Source organism: Toxorhynchites rutilus, chromosome 1 (assembly GCF_029784135.1).
Source record: "Toxorhynchites rutilus septentrionalis strain SRP chromosome 1, ASM2978413v1, whole genome shotgun sequence".
NCBI lineage: Eukaryota > Metazoa > Arthropoda > Insecta > Diptera > Culicidae > Toxorhynchites > Toxorhynchites rutilus.
The window spans coordinates 26,940,060-26,959,883 of NC_073744.1; the positions used below are offsets into that span (position 1 = coordinate 26,940,060).

At 39.0% G+C, this 19,824-nt stretch overlaps 1 protein-coding gene and 1 pseudogene across 1 annotated transcript; both read right to left on the bottom strand.

Annotated features, from left to right (window-relative positions):
* Nucleotides 1-1,286: 1,286 nt before the first annotated feature.
* Nucleotides 1,287-1,414, bottom strand: LOC129763704 (U4 spliceosomal RNA; annotated as a pseudogene).
* A 15,029-nt stretch (nt 1,415-16,443) lies between these two features.
* On the bottom strand, nt 16,444-18,809 carry LOC129776529 (gastrula zinc finger protein XlCGF26.1-like). Its single transcript, XM_055782233.1, has 3 exons — nt 16,906-18,809; nt 16,746-16,829; nt 16,444-16,680 (listed from the first exon to the last, which is right to left on the bottom strand). Exons 1-3 carry the CDS (start codon nt 18,545-18,547, stop codon nt 16,586-16,588), a joined length of 1,821 nt encoding a protein of 606 aa, XP_055638208.1. The 5' UTR covers nt 18,548-18,809; the 3' UTR covers nt 16,444-16,585.
* Between the last annotated feature and the right edge of the window lie 1,015 nt (nt 18,810-19,824).

The window sequence follows — 19,824 nt, forward strand, 5'->3', positions numbered from 1 at the left end:
TGTTCTGATGGTTTTGATAGAATAAACGAGCAGGGACAGCAAATTTCACATAACAACGTCTTCCGTAATGGACGTTTAACATAATGAGGGTCACATACCTTCTTTCTTTAAAAAAACACTTTTCCGAAAAGCTCATTATGTCAAACATTATAATCGAAAACAGTTGATCCCCATGCAGTGCTACATTTATAATAGCAATTTTGTTTTGGAACTACAATTCATGTACTTAGAAGCACTGTTTAAAAGTCTCGTCAAATATTTGAATTCATAAAATCAAACTCATCTTAAAAGGAAAAAAAAATATCCTAGCAACAACTTGAAAATGAGCCGGATTTTTATCGAAAAATCATCTTTAGCGAACGAGGCTCGTTTCTGGCTGAATGGCTTCGTCAATAAGCAAAATATGCATTATTGGTCAGGCAGCAATCCACACTAGAGATGAAACGGATATCCGGTATCCAGCCAATATTTGCTTTCCGTCCGGATAGCGGATAGTGGCTCACTATCCGCCCGGATACCGGATATTTGGAAAAACAAATTATATCTTATTAACATAAGATAAATTGTAACACATTAGCATGTAAACATCATTCACACGTGATTAGAAATAAGGTGTGCTTACTGACATGTCAAAATGTTATTGTAATTGAACTATTATCAATTCATATCATCAAATTTTTATTCAGCTCCATCGCTTTGGTTTCGTTTAACGTTTCGTTGAAGACGGTAATGAGCTGTTATTCTCAGAAGATTCATCTCAAGATATTTTTGTAAGATGATTTTGATTTCAATGATTTTTTGTCTGTATGTTTACGTTTCGAGAACATCTAAGTGGTCTGACCTGAACCTCGGGTCTGAAAAGGTTGCAATCAGATAATTTTGATCTTCTTCTAAGTAGTTAAAATGACCTCAGCGTTTAAATATGTTCTCATACGAAGTAAGTTCGATGTTCTTTGGGCAGTTTCGTCCTTATCCAAATACTTGTTTGATGCAAGATCATGTGGAATTACCCCGAATATATAAAACCCCAACGCACTTCTCCACCAAGCCTAACAGCAGTTGAGTCTTCAAATCAGTGAATTTGTCGCCGATCATAATAATTTCGCTTTGTAGTGAAGTTGGTGTACCCCCTCTCAGACTACCATCCCTGAAGACAGTTCTAAGTTTGTTCTCAATCTCAATGAAAATTATTGATTGCTGATTACATGTTACTCTTACTCTTACTCGGCCAGTACTCGAATTATCTCAATACACTCACAAAAATCTCTTTATAATAATACTATTATCAGAATAAACCTGTTCTAAATTCTTTGTAGAAAACATGATACACTATTAAATATATTTTTATTTCAATTAGCAATAATCGCTCCTCGGTATAACCTCATTGGTTACGATATCGCCACTGTGCAAAGCTGAATTGGAACTTATTTTAAAACAAAAACTGTATATTCGTTCAAAATTTTGATTTAAAAATATGATTATTTTTTTCTTGCATTTAACACTTTATTTGCACCATGTCACATGCCGTTTCTCTCAATTTTGTGTTTGCTAAAAAAGAGCCGAATATCTGTTGCACTTTACGGTTGCGCAGCACCGGTGGGCGACCTGGCTTATTCTGTCCGACGCCTTCACCCCTTTTCCAGAACGAATAGGATGCAGACACGAAGTGCCACACGATGTCCAACTTCTACGCTCCTTCACCCAGAACGGAATAGAGATGAGTAGTACGGAATAGAGACGGGCAAACCGTTCATGAACTGTTCAAAATCACTCGCTCACTAAAAAGAGTTAACAAACGGTCGTTCTTTTTCACTGGGCAACAGTTCATACCGTGTACAAAGTCCAGAATCGGTTCAGAACGAATGTGTACGGTAAACAAGAAACTGTGTATACAGTTCAGAACGAACTATGTACGATGATTGATGTACAAATGGAAAGCGAACGACCGAATGGTAGGTGAATAGTGCTGCAAGATGAATAGTCCAAAAATTAACGAATGAAAACAAACGAGGATTAAGAAACTAAAATTAGATGTCGGTATTGTCGTTTTCAAAATAAAACGCTAGTACAGTAATCACTGGGCCAGATGATCAACCAAGTTTCCGGATTTTACTCGCTAACTGGGCTGCAAAACTGCGAAAGCAAAACTACAAATTTAAGATAACGTCTATTATCGATACTTAACAGCTTTGCAGCCCAGTTAACGCACGCTCTGTTAAAGATAAGTATAGTTGAAGAACGTCGAGTTACCGAACGACTGCTATAGATTGCTAGTAACATTTCAGGATACGTCAATTTATAATTTTAATCGCAGGATTATTTATCAAAATAAATTTTTATTTTATATTTTCAATTTGAGAGTAAAGTAATGAATATGTCAGTAAGTTGATATGCTACTCCACTTTGCCAAGAAAATACCGTTGAAAGCAAAACTATTTAAACAGGCAAAACTGTCAAACGATAAGTACGTCACCGCATACATCTCAGCTGTTTTGTTCTCGACATGAGGCCGAGTAGTTCGCTCAAATGAACGGTTAGTCACTGAACCGTTCATTGAAGAGAACCGTTTTGCCCATCTCTAGTACGAAACAAGACATCGAGCATAGTTGCTGAATTGTTTTCACCAAGACGGGTCTATGGTACTAGGTAAGGCCGTTTCATCACTAAGTTGGTTAGGGGAGCGGTATATGAAAACAGTACGGAAGAAAGCAGAAAGGGAATTATTTGCTTGCAGCGTGAAAGAAACAGACTGATCACGAGCGAGCTTCGGCACTAGCGTATAGGGTTTTTTTGTTTACAAACAAAACACAGTAGACTTCCAAGATGGCTGAAGAGTGGTTTTAGCAAGTTGGCCCACCTTAGGATATACTTCCAGGCGCCTTGGTTTTCACCATGGCTGTTGCAAATCAACTGATTACGCTGCCATTTTTCTCTGTAAACAAAAGTGTTGCTACGATTGGCGATTCATCGGTGGATTCATCACCAGGTGGCAGGTTAATCGCATGAAGAACCACTAAAATTAGTTATTTTTTTTAGTATACATTATGTTTTGAGTGTATTAAGTTGTTTATGTCTTTGCTAACTTCAAATGTTTCGAAATGCCTGGATTCCATACATGTGGAATGTGTACGTAGCTAACAGTCAAGAGAAGATGCACTAGTTTTTATTATTTCTAGAAATACCATCTAAAAAGATCCAAGAACATAAACGAACATGCCTGCAACAATTAGAGCAAATAAAAATATATTTTTTATATAGAATGTTCCATTATATGAAGGCATTTACCGATGAGCTTGAGCTTGAGTAGACTGTACAATTCGCAGTTGGGCTAAGGTGACATTGGCTCGGAGTACGTGCGAAAATTCTATTGTACGATAAGTGACGACGAGAAACAAACAATTTTGTTCGATAGAAGCTGGCGAACTCGAACGAAGCAAGGAGGAAACAATGTAACCACACCAATACAACTCAATGTGGTTGTTTACTTCCACTATTGCATAATATTCGTACGACCACCTTTCCGCATCCAGTGTCACCGCCGCCTTACTCACCGTGATGGGCCTGAACCACGGCTTACAGAGACAAGACTAGTTCTTTAGCGAGTAAACTTTTTTTTTATGACGTCATCCGAATTGTCAGTGTAAACAGTCGCCAGTTGTACTTTGTTTTCCGACTTACGCGTAAATGTTCCTGAAATGAAAAATCGAAAATGGTTCAATGCGCTGTGAGCGGGTGTATAAATTATGAAAATGACATTATCGGGCCAAAAAAGAGATTCTTTCGCTTTCCGAAAAACCGAGAATTATGTTCTTTGTGGATAAATGTTTTATCAAATTATTCATGGTGTTAAATATAATCAACTATATTATCAACGCACAAACTTACAAAGCACGAAAAATAAAAAATAAGAACACATTGTTTACTTCAACGACTCAGATGACGTCACTAAAACATTACTGATCCGGAGTAGCTAGCCTTGTCTCTGTAAGCCGTGGGCCTGAACCAGCGAAATTGCACAAAGAACACACTGAATGGGATTAGCAAATCATTCTTATTGTGCGAGTTTCGGTGATTCGAGCTGGTGAGTGCTGTGATTCTGAAAACGCGAACTCCTTACTATTCGGCGAAACGAGATTTCGAAAATAATATCCAATATGACCTGAGAAGCTCACTGAGTACTCCCATAAAAAGTCCCGAACTATATATTTTTATTCATCACTCGTATTACATTTCGAATCTTTCTCAATTGACTTGATTAAGGTTATTTTTGGCAACCTGAGGTCTTTTCTGACATGCCACTAGGGGAAAAGCGGTAAAGACGGACACCTCACCGCTGATTTGATACACTGGAAGAGAAGTGATAGTAAAACGATCACGTAACGAAAAATACCCCAAAAAGTTACTCGATAACAATGAGAACCTTATTTTCTGCAGACGAAAATTTATATCGAGCTGCTTTTAGTAGATTACTTTTTTTTTGTTTTTACTTATAATTTTTACAGAAAGCAAAAGCAATTTTACACAAAGAAAGTCCCAAGTTTGTACATTATTAAAATTCAAAATAAAAATGTAATTTATAATTCATACATAGGTGTCCGTCTTTACCGACTTTCCCCCATATAGATCCGTCATTTGCAGGCAGAGTTATTTGAAGGCCCTTGCCGATGAAGGAATAAACTCAATGTTTATAAAACGTATTTTTGATGAAAAAAGATGTGTGAGTATGGATAATCTCTGTTGGGGCACAAAATTTTTCCGGTGACATTTCTGTTTCGATAAAGACCGATTTTACTCGTGTGCTGTCTTTGCTATTTTCAATTTTTACTGCGTGTGCCAGAAAGGTTGTATGTGCCGAGGGTCAGCAAGGTGTCTTTTAAAAACATTAAGATAGGAAAAATAACGCTTATAATATTAATTTCATGTGCATATGCATGAAACAATTGGATATATTACTATGCACCTATTAGAAACAAGAATATTTTTGGAGCAAGGTATAGGACATTTGGATAATTAACTGATCAACAAACCTACGTTCTGACTGGGCCTTTAGCATGAGCAATCTGTTTTCCCCAAACAAAGTCTTCAAAAACGTGCACCTGACATAGCGGCGGATGCACGTTTTTTTATCTCATTTGTTTATATTAGGCTCATTAGCATTTAGCTGTAACAGAGCCGTATTTTAATCGTTTACATGTCACATGTTTATCATATCTATAAAAGAACATTACACAGTTGCCACTTTTCGGCGTAAGAGTATTCCTTCTATACCATTGCATATGGTACATTTACACAGTAGCCATTTGGGCGTAAGAGTATTCCTTCTGTTCTTCCATTATCCAGTTAGACCACCGGACAGCGGAGACAGTTGATATGATCATTGTTGAGTTGTTAATATAACAGCAGCCCGATGTTTCTTGCAGAGCAGAGCAGTTGTATGGATGAATCGATCTTATTTCGACCATCGCTGATGATTGTTGTGTGGACGTAGTTATTCTGTAACAGCACAAAGATGGTCAATGAGGGCCCTGAGTTTTGAACTCACGATCGATCGTTTACTAAGCGAACGCGCAACCAATGTGGCTACGAAGACCCCCAAATACAAGATACAAGTTTGTTTTTAATCTTTCTAAATCTGTGCAATTCAATTAGGTATCGTTCGCAACTATCCCCCTCCCCCTCTTGAAGTGTCTAAATAGTATATGGATATCATCTCAGTGTTTTGAAATTATTGCCACAAGTTTTCATTAGTTTTTCTCAAGGTTAAGAGTTTAAGGAAAAGTTCTGTAACGATTTCAAATCAAAAAAACGCGGGAGGTCATTAAAATATGTGAAAAACCTTAGATTGTCGGTTTTACCCTGATTTCCCCTAATCAGTGGATGAGTCATAAATAGTGTAACTAAATTAATGTCACGTCACGCCACACGCGCTATAAAGAGACAAACAGCTGTGTGTGAAGATTAGTTCTCCTCTTCGTGGGCGTTGTTCGTGCTAAGTGTGTTTTTGTTTGTTTACGATGAAGGTCGATGAACAAAAGTTTCTCCGTGTTTTCATTAACACGTTGAGACCCGAATGTTTTTTCTGTCCTTTCCATCCAGTCCGAATCAAGAGAATTTTCTCCATATTAGTTAGGGATTGCATTACCGAGCCAAAATTTCAATAACCGGTTATTCGGTTATTCGGTTAACCGGTAAAAAAACATAATTTGAAACAAACCATTTTCTTGTACAAACGGTTTTTCTTTATAATGATTGGTTTACAAAAAAACATTTTGCAAGTTTTTGCTGGTTAAAGTAATATATCTAAGGACACAGAGAATGTTAATTTTGTTGTAGATCGGATCTCATTAACGAAATTTCCAGAAGAGGAAAACGCCCGTTCAGAGTCCAATTATGTTGGGTAGAAAAGTATCGAATACCATTGTCATGTATTTGCCTCTGATGCCCTCTGTACGAAAACTCTTATCCGATGGTTTTTATAAATCCGTTTATAGACGTTGAGCTTGGGCTGGACGTTGATAACTTCGACTGTTGCAATTGTCGTTCGAGTTTGATGCTCCTGCAGGTTTCCCATCGTCCAGTGAATTTTTTTCCTCCTGTTGTCCTCCTACTGAATCAATATCATCATCGTCAAGGTTGATCAAGTCAGGAACAATTTCAAATGCCTGCATGATCAATGCAGTCCGCGGCGTTTGATAGAACAAACCAAAATCTCCATAATTGTGTCACGACCACGAGCCGAATGATTATTCATATACGGGAACAAATCTGCATGTACGAAACGTCCTTCTGCAATCCTTCCAATCAGGGCTTCAAGCGGCAGATTCGAAATTTTTGATGGTTACTCCGATAGCTGTTCTAGCATAAATTTCAATCTGACGTCAGCTTCAAAAAGGGTGCATTTCTTCCGCAATGCCAGTTCAACAGCGACCAGAGCTGGTTCGAGGACATCAACCAATTCCTTTATCGCTGTCAGATCTTCATCGCTGAAACTTATCTTGTGTTTCGTTTTCGGATCTAGCAGCGATTTTTGAACTGAAGTTCTGAGGTCGTAGAATCGGCGCTAAACTACCAGTTATGTTTTTTCGATCTGATTTGGTTTTCGAGCAATATTTCAAAGCGGCATAAAAGCAGATATTATTTATGGTGTAAAAATAAAAATTACCAAAATTACCGGTTATTGATTGTAAAATTACTGGTAATTCGGTATTACCGGTAAAACCGGTTAACAATCCCTAATATCAGTGTCAGTCCCAGCTTTCAAATATATTCATTGGATGAAAAGAAAATGGTCAGAAATGATACTAGAAAGTAGTAACATTTTGTAACACATCCAAAAACAAACCGTATATTTATTTTATTTTCTCACTTTGTAACTATCAGTCCCAGTGACCAACGTCTTCTATCAAAAAGCTCAATGTCGGCCCCTAGGAACCGACGTGGGCCTCAACGTGTTAAGTCCCGCTACTCACTCCCGCAAGACTCACCCGTTAGTAAATATGTCCGCCTCCCTGAAGTTCCAATGAATTCCCAGAGAATGCTGCCAGGGCCATAGGCAGCTTGGCTTGGACTATCCCGGTCCGGCCCTCACAGAAGAAGGTCGCAGTAACGCAAAGCGGTGGATGGCGCTCTCCATATGCCAAACCATTTGTTCTGTTCACTGCTCACTTGTTCATAGCTCATCAACATCTTAGATCAACACAGAGCTGTGTCATGTCTGTGTTAAAATTTGTTCTACGTAGCACAGTGGTACGAAACTGAGAAAAGTAGGAAAAAACTCTTTTTTAAATGTAGTTTAAATGTAGCTATTACTAGAAACTGATTTTATAGTAACTTATCAGCATAAAAATACATCGTGAAGCTATAATTACGCATATTTTTATATCAAATTCGTTATTCAAAAACTTCAAACATTGAAAAAAAAAAAATGTCACAGGAGGGTTGTGTCCGAGACATGAACGCAAAGTTATTGTGTTATACCCCTTTTTTTATACTACACTTCAAGCTTATCTACTACTTATTGATGAAGGAGTAAACTGAAAGCTATAGCGTGATAGGTGCCAATCAGGAATAATCTGTTTGATAAAATTTATAATCCTGAACGGCGACGCAGACCAAATTTGAAGTCTGCGTCTAGTTAGACCTCCGCAGTTACAGAGCAAATGTTCCGAGGTTTCGCTTTCGGCATTACAAAAGCGACATATATTATCTTGTGCTAAACCTGTGTTCTTAAGTTGGTATTCACTCGGGCAGTGTCCTGTTACAAGACCAGTGAATGTGCTTAAGTCTTTCTTATTAATGCTTAGCAGCTGTAATAAATTTTTTCGCCTGCTTAAGTTTTGCAGTCATCCAATTGGCTGTCACTTCCCGGTCTTCCCATTTTTTCAGCTCGCTAGGATTTCGTTAGGCTATATGTTGATTTTGGGTATTTATGAAGAATTCGGGAGGCGATCTGGCGTAGTGGTAACATCCATACCTCTCACGCAGAGATCACGAGTTCAATTCTCACTCCCAACATTCTTCCAAAAATGGAAGTAAAAGTGACGACCCAGCCGAAATGTGTTGAAAGTCACTATAATAAAGAAAAAAAAATATTTATGAAAAATTACATCGTATAATAATGATTTGGTGGCCCTGAAAAGGGCCGTTTTGTTTGGTTGTTGGGTATTGTTTGTTCACTTCACCAGTGTTTACCGAGTGATGATGACAGAAGGATGCTAAACAGGCGTTGGATGGTGCGTATCAGATGAAAGATATCGGAGTGGAATGACAGCGCATGTGTCGTCAATTTCGACCAATCAGAAATGGGTATTTCTGTTAGGATAGCAGTTGAGATTTTTTAATTGTTCGATAGTTATTTTTATGACATATATAATTTTCTTCAATATAAAAAAAAATGTTATCGAGTTCCAAAATCGATTGGCACAAAAATTTCATCAATCCATTATGAAATGACTGAGCAATAAGCGTTTGAAATTGAACAATTTTCACGATGTGCTCGATTATTGATTTTAAATTTGTACCCCAATGTGTTCCCGAAAGACGTAGTCCTACGTCAAAAGTTGCATTACTAACAACGTTTTTCCAAGTGTAATGATACGCATTCAAATGCGATAAAATTATTCGAATGGATGTACTTTACCACTCTCATACCTTGATACAACATCTTAGATTAAATACAATGAGATATGAAGAGGTTAAGGTGAAGGTGGAAGGAAGCCACAAATGGCTGCCACAATGGCGCTCACTTCTTTCATTTTCCTCCCTCACCCCTCGCCCGATATTCAATAATTTTGCGAAACAATGTGTAGAAATTAATCATTTTCGCACACTTCCCATAAAGTAATATCAACCAAACTCTAATCGATTACTCACAAAATATTTAATTTTCATCTGCCGTCGCAATGTATAATGAAAAACGTCGGAAAACTCGAGCTAGTGCTTGTCTTTGCTGAAGACAACATGTTTCTAAAAAGCATTCCTGAGGAGTTATTATTTTTTCTCGTTAAGTCATTTCTAACCACTGCGCGCCCTAGCGGTGATATTAGAGATGGGCGAGCGCTCACGAGCCGCTCATTTGAGCCGGTTCGTCAGGAAGAGCGTACGATCCACGGTTCTTTCAAAATGAGCCGCGGCTCTCAAGTGAACGGCTCTTGAATGAACCACGGTTCAGAAAAGACCCACGGTTCTTTTATGAGCCGTGGCTCTTTTTTGAACCGCGGTTCATTCAAGAGCCGTTCATTTGAGAACCACGGTTCAAAGAAGAACTGTGTTTCTTTTAAGAGCCGGCTTATTGGAACCGTGAATCGTACGCTCGTTCTGACGCACCGTGGCCTGCGGCAGTGCGGAAGAAATATGTTTCCCATGCTTATTTTTAAGCGGTTTTTTTACCTGTTTGTATGGTTGTAAATTTTGGCGGATTACGTATTTTTGTCGAAACCCCATAAACACGGGTATCAATTGAAAGGGCTTGACTAGTAGCATACAGTTTTCATGTAAAAAGGAAATCCAAGATAGCGGCGGTTACAAAATGGCAGACAAACAAATTTCGTCCAATCCCATCGATATGGGTATCAAATGAAAGGACTTGACTAGTAGGACACTGTTATTTATGTAAAATGGAAATCCAAAATGAGGGCGGTTACAAAATGGCACACAAATAAATTTCGTCCAAACCCCATCAATATGGATATCAAATGAAAGGGCTTGACTAGTAGGACACTGTTATTTATGTAAAATGGAAATCCAAAATGAGGGCGGTTACAAAATGGCACACAAACAAATTTCGTCCAAACCCCATCAATATGGGTATCAAATGAAAGGGGTTGACTAGTAGAACACAGTTATTTATGTAAAGTGCAAGTTACATTTTAAACGTTTTAAAAATTTTTGGGATGTAAAGCGGGGAGAAAACTGTGTCGTTATCGAAAACTGATATACTCTCCCGACTGATAATTCGACATGACCAACATTATATGGATCAATAGCAATCAGTTCTAGTGATTTTAAAAAAGCTCTGTAATGAATTGATTTCGGAGCTGGTAATGTTTTTTATAAATCTTAAGTCAGGCGAATTAGTAGCCTAACCAATACTGCTAGATCCTCGCTTCAAGCAGCAAGGTTTTGGGGATAACAGAAAGTACAACTGTGCACATTAGGCGTTGATAAGGACGCTAAAAATGACATCCATAGAATACACGCCTACGAAACTACTACAAATCGTTGGTGGTGAAGCGCGGTCATCTGTATGGGAGGAGTTTGATACATTGGTTGGCAATCTTCGATCCCCACATGATCCAAAAGCTGTTGCAATATCTATTGTAGATAAATATTTAGTGAAACCACATTTGCTGAGAATAAGCGACCCTTAGCTTTGGTGGAATGAAAGAAAATTTATCTCTCCGCGGCTCTACTTTTTTTTGAAAATATTATGTATTCCGGTGACTTTAGTACCATGTGAGCGAGTTTTTCCGAAAGCAGGACAGGTTTGCAGTGAAAGATGTAATAGACTTTCATCAGATAACATTCAAAAGATAATGTTTATAAATAAAAAAAATAAAAAAGATTATTGTGATGGAAATATATCAGAGAAAACCTTCAGTAAAGTAATATTTTTACTACACTATACTATTACTGATTACTGTTTTAAACTTTATTTTTTATGTCTTCCATTCTTTACATATCCGAATAAACAATTTCTTGAAAAGAACCGTTGAGCCGCTCAAATGAGCCGGCTCTTTTCATTGAACGCACGGCTCTGAGCCGCTCACTGAGATGAACCGTTTTGCCCATCTCTAGGTGATATTGTGTACTAAACCATTGTCTCCTCATGATAAACAGGAATCCTAAGATCAACTTTGCTGAAGACACCATGCTTCTAGAAAGCATCTCATAGAAGCTATTAATTTCCCCCGATTTAAGGGCTTTTGGACCAGGTTCACCAGCGGAGAATTCTAGGGATAGAATGATGAAGTTGCTGTAGGGACACGTTAGTCATTCATCCCCAACCATTACCAACCAGGATGGTAAAAAATGAAAACTATTTACAATCCGTTCAATTATTACAAAATCGTACCTGTCCATATTGCAAGATTGGAGATCGTTTCGTTGCGAAACTGTAACTGTATTCTAGTCGAATGAAAATATTATTTCAAACTACTACAGCTAATTCTGATGCAAACCAACGCTAGGGTTTCGTGAGGCAGACGTAAACGGTTACAACAATTTCGAAAAAGTTCCCAATGAGTTTATTGGATCTCCAGAGCGCACTCCAGTCACACAGAACATGGTCTACCATGCTCGACGACATTTCTGAAAGGGAACCCTTAGCGATAGAAATTGTGGAAAATAGAAAGTTCACTTATTAGAAACGGCGTGGATCTAGTTTTTTTTTTCAAGCAATCCAATGGCTGGTAACAAGGTGCAAAACGAGCTGCAGAACATTTACACTGCACCGAGCAATGAACGAATCCTCGGCTGCTGCCACAAAGTGCAATTTAAAATTAATTGAAAGATACTCCTGCTTTCCATGCAGCGACTCCTCCACGCTCCACGCTCCACTCACCCAACGACTGCGGTTTGTTACAATCGTTTCAGTGCCAGTTAGCGATTTGTATTTCTGTTCCCGGTTCATGTAAGGAAAATAATACCCTCGTTTTTACCATAATAGTAGGTCGGAACAGAGCTCGTTGGATTCGTTCCGATTTGTGCCATGATAGAAATAATTATGTTCCAAAATGTTTTCCTGTTTACGCTTCTTACAGTTTACTATTATTTCTATAGCTTTTCTCAATCTAGATTTCAATATCACGGTCCAAACAAACAAATTTCTTTTCAGATGACTGTCAACTTGAATTCAAAACCAATTAGTCGCAACGAAAACCGGGTCAAACGTGTGCATTGCTGCCATCTCGTTGGTGCCCACTTGAACATGTGGTCCATGAGGGTAGCTGTCTTCTCGGTTATGATGCTGTGCAAATAATTTCAATGCGATGCCTGTGCTGTCCTCTGTTTGTGTGTATAAATGGCAGTTCCAGACTGCTATTTGAGTCATTTATTTGACCTGGTGGGCATGTAAGCCTGAATCTGACGGGGTCTATGATCAGCAACGAGCAACGTTCCCGTGCCCATTCGAATAGGGGAGCTTCCTTAAAAGCTTTGTCCACAAAGGGGATAAACGACACGATTAGCATACTTATTGACACCTGCCGCGACACTGTTGTGGTTCCTGAACGAGCGAGAACGGTATCACCGGATGATCCTCGGGGGTCTTTGTAGCTTTTTCACGAAAATTACATTCATAATATTTCCCGAATCAAACACACCAAGAGTCTATCATCGATGTGAATGTGTGTTGGCCATGGCCGAGGATAGATGGGGAAGGTCACCGCTTGAATATGGATATAGTGCAACTGCTGCGCCAATGCACTGGAGCAGTGGCAGCAGCAACAGCAGTGACGGACAATGTTATCATCATGCGAAACTAGTGTCCCTTTACATGAAAACGGCATAAATCTGTTCCCGTGTTCATGGTATCGTTTTTGCGTTTTCTCACCCCTATGCTACACCCCTCTATGACTCCTTCCTGGGCGTGACATACGCCTTTGATGCTTGTTTGCAGTTGTCTAAACGCAAAACTTTCAACATTTGCTGCAGGCATGTTGCGGCAAATACGTTGGAATTATTCAACCATTTGTGCACCTCCCCAGGCTCTCGCTTCCTTCGCATCTAAATTAAAATATTTTCAGGGGGTGGGTAGAAAGTGGATACTGAAAATTCAGCCTCGCTGCACAGTAACGCCCCCTAGCTGACCTCCGGTGTTGCTGGGTAAAGCTGAATTGATGGAATACCTCACGTGAAATCGTTGCTGCTGGAAATGACGGCAAATAGTACCGTGTCGGACGGCATTTATGGGCCCCGTACTCGTACTTGTGACTCCATGTGTCGATGACAATAATGTATTGTTATTTAGTTTCGAATCCGTTCGTATTGAGTCAATATGTCAACTGACGTGAGTTATGTTGTGAAGCGATGCGATTTTGTCAATGACGGAAGGACTTTGTAACTGTCCTGAGAAGCACTTGGTACGTTTTGAATTACATGGTGAGAGATTTGATATGTTAGCAATGTTGTGTCCATTGGAATTTTTGGAATGTGAAGTCAAAGTAAACTCCGTCACGGACATGAGTCCGAGAAATTTCTTCCGACTTGCACTGGTACACACGTATTCTCCAACTTACCACTCAAAAAACCATTCAAGGCATGTTATTTGCCATAGAAATGCATTGCCAAGTACAGAGTGTCCCAAAAAAAAAGGATCAAAAAGATTGTTCTTATTGTTCATGATTCAAAAACCTTTCCATTTATTCAAACATGTATTTTAGACAGTTCAGAAACAATCACTCGATATGTTCACCATCATTCTCAATTGCCCTCTTCAGACTATTCACAGGATAGTCTTGAAGTACACACCTCGGCAGTTTTCAAAGAATCGACACTTGGGTGTGAGGATCCACAGGCCTTTGCTCCAACATACGTAGGGATACCATCTGGTTGGAGTTGAAAATCAGTACACCTGTCACAGTTAAGATTATGACCGAACCATTCGACCTGATTCTGCGTGGCGTGTGAGGTGAGATGACAATTGTCACTGATGTCACGCGATTCCACCAGGCGTATGTCCTGAGAAATCTTCCTTGAATGAACTCTCACTTTATTCCCGCTCTCAAATATACGTGACGATTGTCACATGAACTGGGATTTCTAGGTGACAATCGTCGACATGTCTTGAGGTGTCGACAGCGCATAAAAACAAATGAATAATGGAAGAGGAATAATAAGTGTCTTTTTGGGTCGTATAGAATCGATAGTAATGGTATTGTATGTATCAATAAATTCAATTTATCGTCAATTTTCACAGTGCGAAAGACAAATTGCAAGTAGTTTGATTTTTTTTTGTGAAAGCGGTAGTGAATCTGTTATCCCTCAATTGGACAAATAAGCACATCGGAATTATTTCCATTTCATGAAATCTATTTATTTTCTCTAAAATATATCTATCACATGGATCGTGTATTTCATCTATCTAGCCGCGAGTCTTCGTCACCGAATTGCATATCTATTTCAGAAGCCGTGGTATATGCCCGAGCCGGAGTCAGAGCAACAATTTAACACTGAGAGCGCAGAGAGCAGCAGCAACTACGACCAAAACAAACAAAAATGCTAAACTTTACAGGATGCAATCAACCGTTTCACTAAATCTAAATCAAATACCTGCAAATTCGGCAGAATGTCCTGATACACAACGAAGTTTTTAGGCTAACAGGCCAAGTTAAATCAGATCTATAGATACGGTACTGACTGCAGCAAAACAAATATCTGACCTCTCTGAGCGAAACAAATGAAATTCTGTGATGCCAGATGTTTTGATGTAGGATTACGTCTTTCGGGAACATATTGGGGTACACATTGAGAACCGAAAATCGAGCACATCGTGAAAATTGTCCAATTTCAAACTTTTATTGCTCAGTCATTTCATGATGGATTGATGAAATTTTTGCGTCAATCGATTTCGGCACTCCATAACAATTTTTCATATTGAAGAGAATAATGTATGTCATGAAACTAACTATCGAACAATTGTAAAATTTCAACCCCTATCCTAACGGAAATACCCTCTTTTGATTGGTCGAAATTGACAACACATGCGGCGGTTCCCCAACAGAGACATCAAAACCAAGCTGCCTGGGGGAAATCGACATTGCAAATACATGAAAGTAGGGGGAACTTTTGTTCCCACCGAAAAGTGTTCCCCAAACGATACATCAAATACATGGTGCCCGGGTGAACTCGGCATTGCAAATATAGATTGGAAGATGAACTTTCTCCATCAATTTTCACGCTCCGGGCCGGTCACTGCTTCTCATCAAAAATTTATCACAAGTGTAGGTGTAAAATTGTATATGGTAGCAGTTGTGTTAAAATGACTTGATATATGAACCGATTTATTTCAATTTTCATAAATGGAACCAAGGTGTGTTTCCGCTCGAGAACGGATTGTTCGGTTTAAGCTGTCTATTTTGTTGTGTTCTTTTTCACCCAAGGAAATTTATACGCCGAGAAAAATTGGGAAAGTGAAGAAATATTAGAGGAAGTGATTTCCCGTATGCTCTACATATAGTATAGGTGTTGTTAGTCCAAATAAATTTCGCATTGGGTTGAATAAACACTCAGAAAGTAAAAATTATAAAAGAAAATTACCTTTTCCATTTCAAATATGTTTTTTATACATTAAAGTAACAAGTTTTTACTGATGAGAAAAAATGATAAGTGTTTTTTGGTAATTATCTTATATTACATTGGTGTGTTTTTTTTATTTCATCCATACATAACACAGGAGGCATCTCGTCTAGGATCACAGAGTGCGGTTTTCATCATATCTCGTTCCACTCCAGCATCTTTTATCTGATACGCACCAAACAACGACTGTTGACCATCCTTCTATCATCATCATTCGGAAACACTGGTGGAGTGAACAAACAATACCGAACAACCAAACAAAACTGAAAAAGACGCGCTATGACAGTAGCTTTCCAACGTATGTCTTTTTTTTGCCGGACGAATTATTTGTACATATTACGCAAGAAAAATAGTTAACAAATGTCAAACCGGCAGTATAAGCCGTGAGTTGAACCTTGATTAATTTTTGAAAATAATTTACCTTTATGTGTTGTTGCTATCCGCAAAGTTTACAATATCGCGTGGTAAAATGCATCAATAGTAGATATGTTTGTGTATTGCATCTGACATTCATTTTACATAAGGTTGGTAATGTGTACAGAAAATATGTACATTCTACTAATGTTTGCATTACCAAAGATTTGGTAGCTTCTTCTACCAAGGATTTTTCTTTCACATAAACATTTATTTTATACTAACAAGGGAAAATTGGAGAACGAGTCCATTTCAGGCAATACATTTGGTACCATACAATTGTATCTTACTTGGAACGGACGTCGAAATTCTCGGTTTTGACCGGGGCGTTTTTTTAGCCGTAAATATTTAATCCCGCGTGTTGTTACTAACAGTGCTAATCGACATGTAAAACGGACATGTGTTTATTTAGCGACGCCTTGTGACAGAATGTTGCGGGGCACTCTTGGCAGGTATATATCATTGAAGTAGCTGAAGTAGAACAAAGAAAAGGATTTTTAAAAATGTGGTAACTGCGGCTTAAGAATTCAACATACGATGGTGTGTCGTTTCGTGCTCCGATAGCAAACGTTTTGTGATGAATGTCTTCTCACACTGTGCACACTTGTACGGTTTAACGCCTGCAATATTAAAAATTATTCATTATATTGAAAACCATTCAGTTTTTGTTTCATTAATTCATATGCGAAAACCTACCGGTGTGTCCCATTTCGTGCCGCTGTCGGTTACTGTGATCAGCAAAGGTCTTGTCGCAGTACCTGCACTTATACGGTCTAACGCCGGTGTGACTCCTCATGTGTAGTTCTAGCCTTGGTTTGACCCGAAACGCCTTCGGGCAGAGGTCACACTGAAATGGTAGCTGTCCGGAGTGCAGTAATTCATGATTCTTTAGCGTTGCCTTACGCTGGAATCCAGCGCCACACACAGAGCAAACGAATGGCTTGTCCGTCGAGTGGACAACCGAATGAGCCTTCAAAAGTGCGCCACTGGCAAAAGCTTTATCACATATTTGACACGGATACGGCTTTTCATCCCTATGCATCCGCTCGTGTGTGGCTAAAGCAGTAGGTCCTGGTAATCTCAATCCGCATATCGAACACTGCTGGATAGATTTTTTATACTTCCGCTTCTGATGCTGCCGGAGAGCATTTTTGTTGAAGAATCGCTTGAAACAGACCGGACACTCAAACGGTTTGTTGATATTTTCCGGCAAGGCCGCTTCGAATTTGTTCATTCGGTGAGCCTCATGGGCATGAGCGATTAGCAGCTCGTCCGTTGGGAAAGAGATTCCACAAGCCTGAGCACAGCATATTTTCCCTTTTCGGTAATTGGGTTGTAATCGAATGGGTGCAATAACGGAAGATTGGATGACCTCCGTTTGGGGGTGATTGTGAGCATGTTCTCGACGACGCTTACGATTTATAAACCGTGCTCGACAGCGTTTGCATTCGTATATTTTTCCAGTCAGTGATTGCTCCCTGTGTGAATTAAGTGCCCGAGCCGTTGTATACCTACGATAGCAAATATCACAAACATGAGGCTTCATAAGGTTGGATCGAGTTTTTTGATTGTGCATTTCACAGTGTTCCATCAATGCTTCTTCAGAAGGGAAGAAGTGGTAGCAGGCACAACAAAGAAAGTCTTCCTGTTTTCTCAGCAGTATCTTAAAGGTTTGTTGCTCTTGCTTGTCTAACGTATCGTCGCCATCCAGTTCTTGGATATCATCATCCACATTTAACATATCAGAACCTTCTTGTTCTTCGTAAAAAATTTCCCTCCTATCTTCAGACTGTTCATCTCCGTGATCGAAGCCAATGAACTCGACTTCAGAGCTGTTATTCACCTCTACTTCTAATTTAGTTTCATGTTGCTCATTCGACTCTGCTTCGCGCTGTTCGGTTGTATTCTCAGGAGGTTCCCCTTTACAACTCACATCTTCCTCATATTCAAGATACTCTTCCTCCACTCCTAAGTTTGAATCCAATTCCAGCCTTTCTTCCTGCTCAAGCACCTCATCCAGTTCCGACCGGGTCCAATTTGCTTCCGATTTGATACCTTCGTAAATCTCCCGCAAAGTTCGATCCGTCTCTCTCACTTTCTTGATGTACGCAGAAAGCCGTCTCAACTCATGCACACAGCGGCCACAGATTTGCCCCGGGAGGCCATCATCTTCCCTCATCTCAACTCCAATTAGCTCTTCGATTACGCTTGAAATAGATGCATCTCCATCCAAACTCGCTCCAAGTGACACCAGCACTTCCGAACTACCACTGGTCATGCAGGCCCGACAAATGGCCGAAGAATATGAGTTATGCTGGTCTGTCGGGTCCATTCTCATTCTTACGCGATAATTTTCAATTATTGCACAGTATTAGCTACGGAAGTCTCATGCGTGAAAATATACCTTCAACAGATATTTGTTTACTAACAACGGGTGCAGTGAAGGAGATGCGTATGAATGGTAGTTGATTTGAATATAATGTTGTCCTTTTCCAAGGCGCATAGTGACGAAAAAAGGTGTGAATGGATTCCGTGCGAATATTCCAGCCGTATGGCACCCGCCATGTTTTTGGTACCAACATCACAAACGTCAAAAGTATTTGTTTTCTTCAAAACAGCGATCCGCGTTGGCGCCATTGAGCTTCGTTTACTAGTTTAGGGGAGCGTCAAAGAATAGCTGATTTTTAGTCGGAATGAACGTTTTCAAAATTAAAATTATGAATGAAAATTAGCTTCTCCATATAAAATTAGTACTCTATTTAAATTAAAAACATTTTTGTTTGCAGTTGCGGAAAAAGTCTCATACGAAAATTGTTTATGAAGACAACTTTATATTATAATGAAAAAATTCAGTAACAATGTTTGAATTGTATAGCCATATAGTTGAATCAAAATCAGAAATATGTGTTTCAAGTAATTAAATAACATGATGAGAAATTTTCATTCAAATTTTGAAATTCAAAAACCGGCTTCGTGTCTTCTAATCTGATAGAGATTACACTAACTCCAAACGCTCCATGATCGAGTTTGGGACCCAAATTATGGCCCAAATTTTAAGTCGCCACGAGACGTCGACACTATTTTCCTGTCATCGCGAATTACCAATTTACCACCATCTGACATATCGTGAAGTCGATGAAGGACTTTTACAGCAGAGGGATAGTGAGATAGGCGGTGACGGTAGGTAGAGTGAGATAACGATAATCGTGCCATACACCTGTAATATTCATATACAGTAAAGGCTGATTTATACGATGCCAGTCAGCGCTCTACCCTTAGAAAAATCCTCGGTCGAAAACTACTAAATACATTTGTTAATGCAAAATTAGTAGAATTTACAAATTTTTTGTACATATTGTCAACAAACCCGCATCCCTACCAGAGATTAGTATATTTTACTCGATAACATTAGTAAGCTTGGATATTGTCATATCTGAAAACTGGTGAGAAAAGCGCGTATTAACGATTTTCATTGTTCCCATAAGGCAATACGGAGGTATAATAAGGATATAATTCTGATACGTGCATTTTCTACGTGCATTTTCGGCGAGAAAATGTAGCCGATATTGGGCTTCCGAATCATGGTTCTGCTTGACATATGTGTTTATTAGTACG